This window comes from Oxyura jamaicensis, chromosome 1, assembly GCF_011077185.1.
Source record: "Oxyura jamaicensis isolate SHBP4307 breed ruddy duck chromosome 1, BPBGC_Ojam_1.0, whole genome shotgun sequence".
Lineage (NCBI taxonomy): Eukaryota > Metazoa > Chordata > Aves > Anseriformes > Anatidae > Oxyura > Oxyura jamaicensis.
The window spans coordinates 203,997,920-204,008,950 of NC_048893.1; the positions used below are offsets into that span (position 1 = coordinate 203,997,920).

The 11,031-nt window shown below is 71.7% G+C and overlaps 2 protein-coding genes across 4 annotated transcripts in view; one reads left to right on the forward strand and one right to left on the reverse strand.

Moving 5' to 3' along the window:
- PGAP2 (post-GPI attachment to proteins 2) overlaps nt 1-11,031 on the forward strand; it is a 27,320-nt gene that overhangs the window by 13,281 nt on the left and 3,008 nt on the right. For 2 of the 3 annotated variants that reach the window (XM_035330854.1, XM_035330872.1), the window contains exons 5-7: nt 1,136-1,244; nt 1,522-1,687; nt 1,741-1,789. In XM_035330854.1, the coding sequence (XP_035186745.1) occupies nt 1,136-1,244; nt 1,522-1,652 (240 nt within the window). In that variant the 3' untranslated portion in view covers nt 1,653-1,687; nt 1,741-1,789. Of the gene's footprint in view, nt 1-1,135; nt 1,245-1,521; nt 1,688-1,740; nt 1,790-11,031 lie in introns of those variants that run through there. The other variant, XM_035330864.1, reaches the window with a different exon arrangement.
- On the reverse strand, nt 5,301-6,283 carry RHOG (ras homolog family member G). Its single transcript, XM_035330880.1, has one exon. The coding sequence runs from the start codon at nt 6,250-6,252 to the stop codon at nt 5,677-5,679; it is 576 nt and encodes a 191-aa protein (XP_035186771.1). The 5' UTR covers nt 6,253-6,283; the 3' UTR covers nt 5,301-5,676.

Here is an 11,031-nt window from a genome sequence, read left to right on the forward strand (position 1 = left end):
GTGTGGTGCAGTGCCACGTGCTGCCACGGTGCCACGAGGTGCAGCACCGCACAGCACCACGAGGCGCAGCACACCCAGCATCACGGCGTGCTGTACAGCTTGATGCAGCGCCGCGGGGCGCAGCTCAGGGCGATGCGGTGCAGCGAGGCGCAGCGCTGCGGAGCTGCGCGGGCGCGGTGCAGAGCGCAGGAGCCAGAGAGCGGGGCGCTGCCGCTCACCTTGCTGAGACGAGCGGGGCTCCACCGCTGCCTCCGGCGTGCGACCGTTTCCGCTGCCGTGGGACCTGGATGAAAACAAGGCTGTGCCGTGACCCGCTTTTCCGGTGCGAAACTTTGCATAACGCGGCCGTGGGCCCGCGCATCGCCTGCTGCCGAGCCACCGGCTGGCACCGCCGCGCTCCACCCAGCGCTCCCCCAGCTCTGTGCTCCCGGTGGGCGAGCGGGGCCGGCCCAAGGGGAGCGGCCATGGGATGTTGGGGAGCACCGGGAGGCACGGGGCTGAGCTCCCCGAGCCCCCAGATGGCAAACGTAACCGCGAGGCCGCCCTTCCTCTCTGGGTTTTCCTCCCCGCCGCAACCTGTTTGTGCTCGGGGCGGCGGGCCGAGCCTGCAGGCGCGCTTTCAGTGGGGTAATGGAAAGTGTGATGGGGCAATTTAAATTTTCCTTATTCTCAGCAGTCCCTGAAAATGGAGTTTTTGTCTCACATGAAACATCAGGCGAGAGGAAAATTCCCCTCCCACTCAGCAGCAGGAATAACAACCGGGGCCCGGGGGTCCGTGGGTGGCATCCCCGTGTCCTCCGCCTGGGTCCAGCCCTGATGCTGGTGCCCGAGCCCTGCTACGGCTCGCGTGGTGCCTCCCACGCGCACTGGCTGCCCACGCTGGTGAATTCCCCACGTGTGGGGCTGGAGGATCCCTTACTGGTTGTGCTGTTGCCCCTTCCCTGGGTGCCAGGCTGAGCTCTGCTGCGAGCACCGTTCCCAGATGCCGGCAGAGCCAGGGCACGGTGCGGGGGCTGGTGGGGTCTGCCCATGTCCCATGTCCCCGTGGTGCCACGTGCGCCGTGACGGGGAAGGATCCAGCACCGGGGCCATGCGGGCGGCCAGGCTGTGAGCAGGTGCCCTCGGTCTCTTCCAGGAGCGCAAGTCGTACAAGTGGAAGCAGCTGCTCTTCTTCTTTACCTTCATCACCTTCGCGTTTGCCGTGTGTGTCTACTTCCACCACAACTGGTACTGCGGGCCCGGAGGTACGGACGTGCCGGCCGCGCACCTCTGTGCCCCTCGGGGTGCGGGGAAGGGGCTGGGGTCACCCTGGCTCGGAGCGGCCGTGGCGCAGCAGGAGCCCCACGAGGGAAGGTGCCCAGCCGCCCTTCTCCCCTCCTCTGCCCTGCGCCTGGCTGAGGCCCAGCACCGACCCCGCGTCCTTGCAGCCCTGGGACCTGTCCCCAGGAGGTCCCCAAGGTCTTGGGGGCAGATCCGGCTGCAGGGCGGCACTTCCCACTAACGCTGTGTTTCCCCTGCCAGTTTACACCATCTTTGCTTTCCTGGAGTACCTGGTTGTCCTCTCCAACATGGCCTTCCACATGACTGCCTTCTGGGACTTCAGCAACAAGGAGCTGGTGGTGAGCTCCATGCTGGAAGACAAGCACTTCTAGCCGGGCCCTGCACGCCGCCGGGCTCATCGCCTGCCCCAGAGCCGGCCGCAGGCGCCCCGGGTGGGCGCTGAGCCGTGGCTGCAGTCCGCAGCGGGGCTGTGGGCGAGGGGTTTGTGCCTGCCGGTAGCCGGGGCTCTTGAAGCCGAGCCCTCCCTGCTGAGACGTCTCCGTGTCCTGGGCTCCAGGCGCTGGTGCCGTGCGTGGTGTGGTCCCTGCCCATGGGCAGCGCTCATACACGGGGAGCACAGGGACCTGCGTGGCCGAGGCGCCCTGCCCCAGCTCCCTCCTGCCCCTGGGACGCAGGGGAGGGCAGGCGAGGGGTCGGGCGGCTGCTGCCTGGTTCTTCGGAGGGTCCTTTCCTGCCCCACACTCAGCTGGGTGGCCTCACGGCTTCTCCTCCAGGCTGGGGGAACTTTGTCAGGGGGCCCTTGGCCAACAGCTCCGACAAGGGCTCATGGCCCAGAGGGGGCTGCGAAGCTTAGGGGAGCCCCCACCCCGTGTCTCTCCAGTCGCACCCCCAGAACTGAGCGGCATGAACACCTCGGGCGGTTCGCTGCGGGGCCGGGGCAGAGCTGGGCACAGGCTGCAGAGGCTGGGGCTGATCCAGGCCCCCCGGAGCCCTGGTGCTGCGATGGGGCAAAGCTGCCCCGGGCCGAGCTGGAGGACCCCCGGCCGGGGTCCCGGTGGGGCTGGGCAGCCCCTCGCACGTCCCCACCCGTGCGTGCCCCGGCTGCTCCATGTTCCACCCATCCCCCTGCCTGCATGCGCGTGGCGTGGCGCCTCCCAGCAGCGTGTTCGCGTTGGTTTTGAGGATGAAATAAAGCACTGAATATTTTTGTGAGCTCTCTGCCTCCTCACTGCCCTCCCTCCTCCTCCTCACCTCCAGATCCATCACCTGCGGCCGGGGCAGGCTGGGGGCTGGGCTCCCTGCAGCTGTGCCTGGAGCTGCTCCGGTGCCTGCGTGGACATCGGCACGATTGAGGCCGAGCTGGCGCCCAGCCCGGGGCTGCTGCTTTGTGCCCTGTGCCTGTCCCTGCAGGTGCCACATCAGGGTGCTGGGCACGGCGGTGCCGTGGTGGCACGCAGCAGGCTGGGGACAGGCAAGTGCCCGAGCCCATGGCACAGTCCTGGCATGGCCCTGGCACAGCCCTGGCACCCCACTGTCCCCAGGACCCCGAAGCGATGTGGGGCTGAGTGCAGGATGCGGATCCAGGCGCTGGGGCTGGCTGCAGGACGCGTGCGCTGGGCAGCCCTGGCGGGGCGCGGGGCGGGTGGGAGCTGTTGGCCGAGTCCTCCCCGCAGCTGGGGCTCCGCTCCCCGCCCGGCCCCGGGGGGCTGACGCGGCTGCAGATGCTGCAGGGCTGGGCTGGGCGGTCACGGGGCACGGGACGTGGGATGTGGGGCACGGGACGTGGGATGTGGGGCACGGGATGTGGGATATGGGGCACGGGACATGGGATGTGGGGCACAGGACGTGGGGCAGCCACGCCAGGCTGAGCCAGCTCAGGGCAGGATGCAGGCAGCGGGGCCCTCGGCTCCCCTCTGCGCCTCCCTGGGGCTCCCCCGGGGCTGCCCACGCCTCGGCACGGGCCCTGACCTCATGCAGCGGGGCTGGGGACAAGGAGGGGAAAACCCGTGAGCTCATCCCCACGCTGCAGCCCCAGGGCTAGGGCAGGGCCGCGTCCCGCTGCAGCTCTGCATCCTGCCCCGGGTCCTCACCTCAGCGTTGTGAGGGGGGTCCCCATGGCCAGACCCTGCCCCAGCAGCTCCAGGCGCTGTGGCACTGGGGTCCCCGTGGGACAGCACCCTGGGGACACAGGGGGGGTGCGTGGGGCACCCACACAGTGCCCGGGGGTCTCCGTGGGGCCGGCTCCTGCTGCCTGCAGGCTCCTGGGGCTTGGAGGTGGGGGGAGGCTTTGCACCATCCCCAAGAGGCTGCGGCGAGGCTGGCGGCCGACGCGTGCCCTCGGCACGGCCGCGGGAGGGGGACGGGGACGGGACAGGATGGGGACAGGATGGGGACAGAGCCACCCCGCCTCGCGGGCATCGTCGCCCACGCCAGCCCCCGGGGCCCCCCCAGATCTGCTCAGGAAGCGGCCGGCGGGGAACAAAGGCCGCTTGTGCGGGGCCGCCGGGTCTCTGCCCTTCCTGCAGCGGGGCCTGGCTGCGGCCCCGGGGCGAGACAAGGGGCCCGTGTGTGCCGGGGCCCTGCCAGGGATGGATCCGGGCACCGGCAGCTCCTGCCCCCGAGGGGCTGCAGCACCCGGAGCCCCCCCGGCACCCCCAGCCCCGGGCAGGCCAGGCCAGGGATGGCTCCGGCCATGGGGGGCTCTGGTGCTGAGCTTGGAGGGGGCCGGACGGGGCAGGGCCTGAGCTGGGGTGGCCGGGGGCTCGCAGGGAGGAGAGCCTGGCCCGGGGACCTGGGGCCATCCCCGCAGCATGCCCACAGCCTGCCATGTCCCCGTGTCCCTGTGCACAGCCCCGTGGCTCTTCCCAGCCCTGGCAGTGCCCAAGGCCAGGCTCGGGGGGCTGGGGGCAGCCGGGGCTGGGGGCAGGGGCCCCTGACCAGGCCAGGGGGGGTGGCACTGGGGGGGCTTTAAGGTCCCTTCCAACCCAAACCAGTCTGTGATTCTATGCAGTGTCCCCACACCCACCATCTGCAATGCCCACCCCCATGTCCTGCAATGTCCTCATCTCTGCAGTGTCCCTGTGCCCATCCCTGCCGTGCCCCCGTGCCCTGCAACGTCCCCGTTCCCGCAGTGTCCCCATGTCCCTGCCATGTCCCTGCCATGTCCCTACCCCTGCCATGTCCCCACAGAGGAGCTCGGCGCTGGCCCTGTGTGGGCCCTGGGGTGCAGGCCCGGCCATGGAGGGGTACCCCAGGCTCCCCCCGGCCCGGGAGCACCCCCGGGCCAGCCTCGGATGCCCCAGGTTTTGAGGCGAGCGCCCACATCCCCCCCGGCAGGCGGCTCCAGGGGTGCTGGGAGCGCACGGGAGAGCACAGGAGGCGCGGGGGCCTGGGCAGGGCTGGTTTTATTCACGGAAAAGCAACTCGGCGAGGAGCTCGTCGCAGCAGGTCCCATTGCCATGTGCAGTTCTTTGTCACCGGAATCCTGGGGGTCAAACCCTCCCCAGGGCCTGTGCCAGCTCCACTCCAGCTGGGGCCGGGCTCCTGTGGCGGCGCGGGGCCGGTGCTGGGCACAGGGAGCGGCGATGCTGAGCCCATCCCGGGGAGCCCCCGCGCAGGACGGACCCCGGGCACCCGCGGGGTCCCCGTGGGGCTGGGTGCCCAGGCAGGAGCCGGGGGGGTGCAGCCTCCCCCGGGCATCCCCTTCTCAGGAAGCGTTGCTCTGTGCCGGCACTGCAGAGGCGTCACCCAAAAGCGAACGCTGGCAGCCAGGGATGAGGACGGGGCCGGAGGGGGTGCAGGACCCGTGGGGGCAGCAGGGACCCGGCCGGCCCCGGGGCAGACGGGCAGGTAGTGCAGAGTGCTCGGTGCCGCTCGGGCTGTGACGGCTCGGGGCTGGCAGCCCTCGGCCCTGCTGAGCACCACGGGACGCAGCGAGCCTGGAGCTGGGGGAGCTCGGGGCGGGGGTGCTCGGAGCTGGGGGTGCTCAGAGCTGGAGAGGTTTAGAGGGAGCTGGGAATGCTTGGAGACAGGAGTGCTCGGAACTGGGGATGCTCAGAGCCAGGGTGCTCAGACCTGGGGTGTTTGGAGGGAGCTGGGGGTGCTCGGATCCAGGGTGCTCAGATCCGGGGTGCTCAGAGCCAGGGGTGCTCAGAGCTGGGGGTGCTCGGAGCTGGGGGTGCTCAGATCTGGGGTGCTCAGATCTGGGGTGCTCAGAGCCGGGGTGCTTGGAGCCAGGGGTGCTCGGAGCCAGGGGTGCTCGGAGCCAGGGGTGCTCGGAGCTGGGGCAGCGGGGAGATGCTGGCAGGGTCCTGCAGCGCTGGGCAGCGCCCGGGGAGCGGCGGGGCCGGGGCAGGAGCGTCTCTGGCTGGGCTGGCGCTGCGCCCGGGCTGCCCCTCACAAGAGGACGCAGGGCTTCTTGGGCTTGGCTGGGGTGGGGTTGAGCACGGCTCGCACCGCCTCCGTGAAGACATCCTTGATGCCCTCCTGGTTGAGCGCGGAGCACTCCAGGTACTTGACGGCGTGGATCTGCTTGGAGAGGCTGATGCCCTGCTGGGTGGTGATGGGCGCCTGGTTCTGCTCCTTGAGCTTCTTCATGGTCTCGGGGTTATTCCTCAGATCCTTCTTGGTGCCGACGAGGAGGATGGGCACGCTGGGGCAGTGGTGGCACACCTCGGGGTACCACTTGTGCTTGACGTTCTCGTAGGAGGGCGGGCTGGCGATGGAGAAGCAGATGATGAAGACGTTGGTCTGGGGGTAGGAAAGCGTCCGGAGGCGGTCGTACTCCTCCTGGCCGGCCGTGTCCCAGAGGTTTAAGTTAATAGTCCTGCCGTCGACCGTGTTCTGGGCGCTGTAGTTGTCGAAGACGGTGGGGATGTACTCCTTAGGGAAGGCGTTGGTGGTGTAGCAGATGAGGAGGCAGGTCTTCCCCACCGCCCCATCGCCCACCACCACGCACTTGATGCTCTGCATCCCGGTGTCCCCCGTGTCTGCCTTCAGCAACCTGCGGGGGGGGGGGGAAAGGGTCAGGGCACGGGGCCGCGGGACACGGCCCCGCGGTCTGCAGCCAGCAGCCCCTGCGATGCCCAGCAGCCCTGAAGGGGAACCGCGTCCCACCCCCATGGGACAAACACACGTGCCACCGGGGAGCACAGGGTGCTGCAGCGCCCCGTGCCGTGCCGTGCCGTGCCACCAGCCCCAGCACAAAGCCACCGCCGGCCCCAGCAGCTGTGTTTATCCCCAGCCCCGGCGCACATTTCCCTGTTTGCCTTCCTCGGGCTCCCTCTGCGATTCCCATTAAGGGCCGCATCCTGCTGCCCTTCCTGCGGCAGCGGTGCAGCCGGGGGCCGGCAGCCCCCACCCCGGGCAGGGTCCCGCTATCAGCCGGGGCGAGGACCCCCGGGGCTGCCAGGGGGAGGATTTATCTGGCCGGGGACGGAGGCTCACGGGGGGCTCACGTGCGGTGCCGGCACCACGGGGAGGGAGCGGGGCTGAGGCGACCCACCGGCGGTGTGTCCATGAGGAAAGAGGGGCTGCTCCCTTGGGGGTCAGTGCCCGGTGGCTGGGTGGGGGGACCCGGGGGGGTGAGCACGGCTGGGGCAAGGGCAAAGGGGCCGCACCCCCTGCCCCCCATGGGGAAGTCGCTCTTCCTCTTCCCGCGCTGACACCGGCTTCCTGCCCGCGGGGGCGGCTGCGCTGCGCCCCCCGCCCTGCCTGGCTCCTGTCCCGGCCCCGCGCCCCCACCCCGCTGCGTGCAGCTCCCCAGGGTGCGGGTGCCGGGGAGGGGGGGCTGCCACCACGTCCCCCACCCCGTGCACGGCACAGCGGGAGCCGCTCGGGATGTGGCTGCGTGGGATCCCCCGCGAGCGAGCTCCGGCCTCGTCTTCCTCCCTGCCCCGGCTGCAGGCGGATGGCTGCGGGCGGCTTCCTCTCACCTCGCTGCACCGCGGGGGGCCCGGGGGGATCCGGGGGGGGGCAGCGCCACGGCGGGGGCTGGGAGCAGCAGCACGGGGCTGGGCGGTGGGACGGGGGCAGAGGTGGGAGCACGGCGATGGGAACGGGACCAGGAGCAGGTCGGGGGGGAGGAGGGGGGCAGGAGAAGGATCAGGACAGGGGCTGTGGGAGCAGGAGCAGGCTCAGGGCGGCGGGAGGCTGCCCCCCCTCAGGTGCCAGGTGTGGGGGCCACGGGGGGCGGCCGTGCTGCGGGGACCCCACGGGACCCCATGGCACCAGGCTCGGCTGGGACGGGCGGCCGCTGGCTGCACCAGGGGCTGGAGGGGGGGGCTGGGGGTCCGGGGGGCTCTGCCCAGCACCGGGCCGGGGACACCCATCCGGCGAGCGGCCGGGGAGGTGCGAGGAAGCCGCTCGTGGTCTATAAATACCCTGGAGACGGACACGGGCGGGAAGAGCGGCCGGAGCCGGAGGACAATGCTGGCAGAAGAACAAATGGGCAGGAGGCGGCCCCGGCGCGGTGGGGGCGCGGGACGAGGCCGCAGCACCAGCACGGGGACCCTGCTCCCCCACGGCACGGGGACCCTGCTCCCCCACGCAGCGCCTCGGCAAGGTCCCACACGCTGCCAGCTCCCGGGTGCTGTGGGCGCCGTGCTGCTCCCCGACACATCCCGGCCTGGTGGCAGTCATGGAAACCACACGGGTGCCTGCCCCTGCCCCTGCCCCTGTCCCTGTCCCTGCCCCTGTCACTGTCCCTGTCCCCATCCCGGGAAAGTCAGCGAGGCCGCAGGGGCAGTGGCCAGGTGGAAATGGCCGTGTCCGTGAGACCATCGCTGCTGCAGGGAACGTGGCCAAGCCGTGGGGTAGCCCCTGTGGGAAGGTCCCCGCAGCCCCCCGGGCACCACGGGCACGGCTGGCTCTGGGTGCAGGGATGGGGACAGGGACAGGGCCACGGGCACGGCAAGGGCACCCGCAGGCACGGCGGCACCACTGGCGGGGAGCAGGGCATCGCAGCGCCTGCCAAACCCCAGCTCCTCCTTGGAGCCGCCCCGAAACCCCACACCAAATGGGGCCGGGGGCTGCCCGTCGGCTCCCCGCTGTGCCATGGTCCCCAAGCATCCCGCACCGGGGCACGCGAGGCTCCGGCAGCCCACGGCTCCTGCCCTGCGGTGCCCAGGGACACCCGGCCCCGTGTCCCCAGCCCCGGCCCCGCCGCCTGCACAAGGCCGCTCTGTTCTCCCGGGAAGGCTCTGGCAAACCCCGCTGCCTCTCCTTAACCCCTTCTCACCCCACGGGGCCACGGGGTGCGGGGAGCCTCGGTCACGGCGCAGTCCCCAGGTGTTTCCCCGGGTGCCACAGGGGCAGGGGACAGCAGCCCCAGGACACCCACCCCTGAGGCCGGGAAGGTCTGGGGGGCGCTGCCCCCACGGCACGACCCCCCTGCACCCCACAAATCCAGCCCCGCTCTGGCCTCAGCTGTCCCCTTCAGGCCATGGTCGCCCATAGGGGACGGGGCTGGCCACGCTCTGCCCCTCGGGTGCGGGACCACCCCATTTGGGTGCAGGCCCCCCCGTTCCTGCTCAGCCACGGGGGCACGGACCCTGCGGGGGGCTGCTGGAGCCTCCCAGAGCCCGCCCGGCTCCAGGGGCAACGGGACGGGGGAGACGAGGGCGCAGCGGGCTTTGGGAAGAGCCTTGGTGTGGGACATGGGGACGGGGGGCACGGCCCCCACGGGGTGGCAGGAGGGGCCCCTTCCCTGCCCCACAGCCCGGCCCCACGCCCCCGCCTCTGCCCCGTGGGGCTGCACAGCCCCAGCCCGGCAGGAGGAGGGGAAACCGGAGGAGGAAGAGGAAGAGGAAGAGCCGGGACACGGCGGGGTTCGGCACCGCCAGCCCCACCGCCAGGCTGCGGGGTGCCAGGGAGGCGACGCGGCGGCCGAGTGGGGTCTTGGGGTGATTCATCCCCCGCCTCGCGCCGCCGCCCGCCGGGACGGGAAAAACAACTCATCTCTGCTTCAGCAGAAAAGGGAAGCAAAACCTTCCCTCCATCCCTCGCACCCGGGGCACCCCCCCCCCAACCCCCCCCCCCCCCCCCCCGGCTGGGTTTTTCCGCTGGGGGAGCGGAGCAGGCGCCCGGGGCGACCGTGGGGCCCGCGGCTCCCCTGCTGCTACGGCACCCGGTGCGGCCCCGCCGAACCCAGCACCGAACCCAGGCACCGCAGGCTGTGCCCCGCACCCTGCTCCACGCAGCCCACACCCACGCTGCCACCTGCACAACCCCACCGTGCCCCCCGCCGTGCGCCCCCCGCCGTGCACCCCCTGCTGCACCCCACAGCATGCACTGCGCAGCACTCACCGAGCACCCCACACCGCACGGCCCCTGCCTTGCCCCACGCCGTGCTCCGTGCGCCCCACGCCGCGCTCCCTGCCCCGGGCACCACCCTGCCCGCACCCAGCGCACCGCTGCCCGAGGTGCCCCCCACGGCAGCAGCCCTGTCCTGGACAGCCGGACGGGCCCCGACAGCCGGACACCGCACCGGGGGTTCTCCCTTCAGCCGGTGTGCCAAGGGGGCCCGCTCTGAAAAGCGGGTCTGTGGGTGCCCCTGAGGAGGGGGCTCCGAGGGGGCTCCCCGACCCCGCAGGGGTGCTGTCAGGGAATGGGCAGAGTGCCCTGCTCCCCCCAGGAGCCCCTTCCCCACTGCCAGGAGCAAGGAGCTGCAGCGCCCCGGGCTCCTCGGAGCAGCACCGCGGCACGGGGCCACGCACCGAGCAGGGAGCCGTCCGTCCCCAGGCCGGGTCTGTGGGGCGCTGTCCCCATCGTCCCCACGCACGGCATCCCAGGGGGCTGCTCCTCTGCCAGCCCCACGAGAGCAGCGTGGCACGGCCCCCACCCCAGCTACGAGAAAGAGGAAACTCGTAAAATCTAAAAATACAGAGCAGGGAGCCCCGCAGGGGCCGAGCCGCGGGGAGCGGGGCGATCGCTGCCAGGGCCCCGCTCCGTGGGAACCTCCCCGCAGCTCCCCCATGCACCGGGGGGGCTCCGGCCGTGGCTGCAATAACAACATCTGTGCTGAGTCGAAGGATTGCGGCTTCCCTCGCCGTCGGGCTGCAGGCCCTGCGTGACCGATTTCCTCATTCTGCTCCCATCCCTTCCCTGCGTGCTGGGGCTGCGCTGCCCGCGGGCGCTGCCGCGGCTCCGCACGGCTCCGAGCGCGGCACGGGGGGGGGGGGGGGGGGCCCCCCCCCCCCCCCCCCCCCCTGCGTTTGGGCCATTTGCACAGCAAACATCACGCGTGCACCGGGGGGGCCACTTTGGAGACGCGGGGCAGGGGACAGCGGCGGGGACATCATCACCCTGCTCTGCTCCTCGTGGGATGGACGGAGGGGATGGAGGTGGGGATGGAGGGGTGGAGGAGGAGGGATGGGGATGGAGCGATGGAGGTGGAAGGATGGAGATGGAGGGATGGAGGTGGAGGGGACGCCTCCCTGTCCCTTTTGGGATGCCCGGGGCCCCGCCGTGCTGCAGGCCAGCAGCAGGACGTCGCCGGGCGTGACCTCGTGCCTGGCGTGTGGCACAGCAGCCCCGCCGCTTCCGAGGGGCCGCGAGGAAGAGGAGGGGAGGACCCCACGAAGCCACTCCAGAGGTGGCCCCGCGCTGTCACCGTCCACCCAGCACCGCACGTCCCCTTGTCCCGTCCACGGCGTCCCCAGCGGGCACAGCCTTGGGGCTGGGGGTCTCCAGCAGCCGCCGGGACGTGGGGCTGGGCGAGCGGCTCCGCGGGGCCCTGCTGGGGCAGGGGGC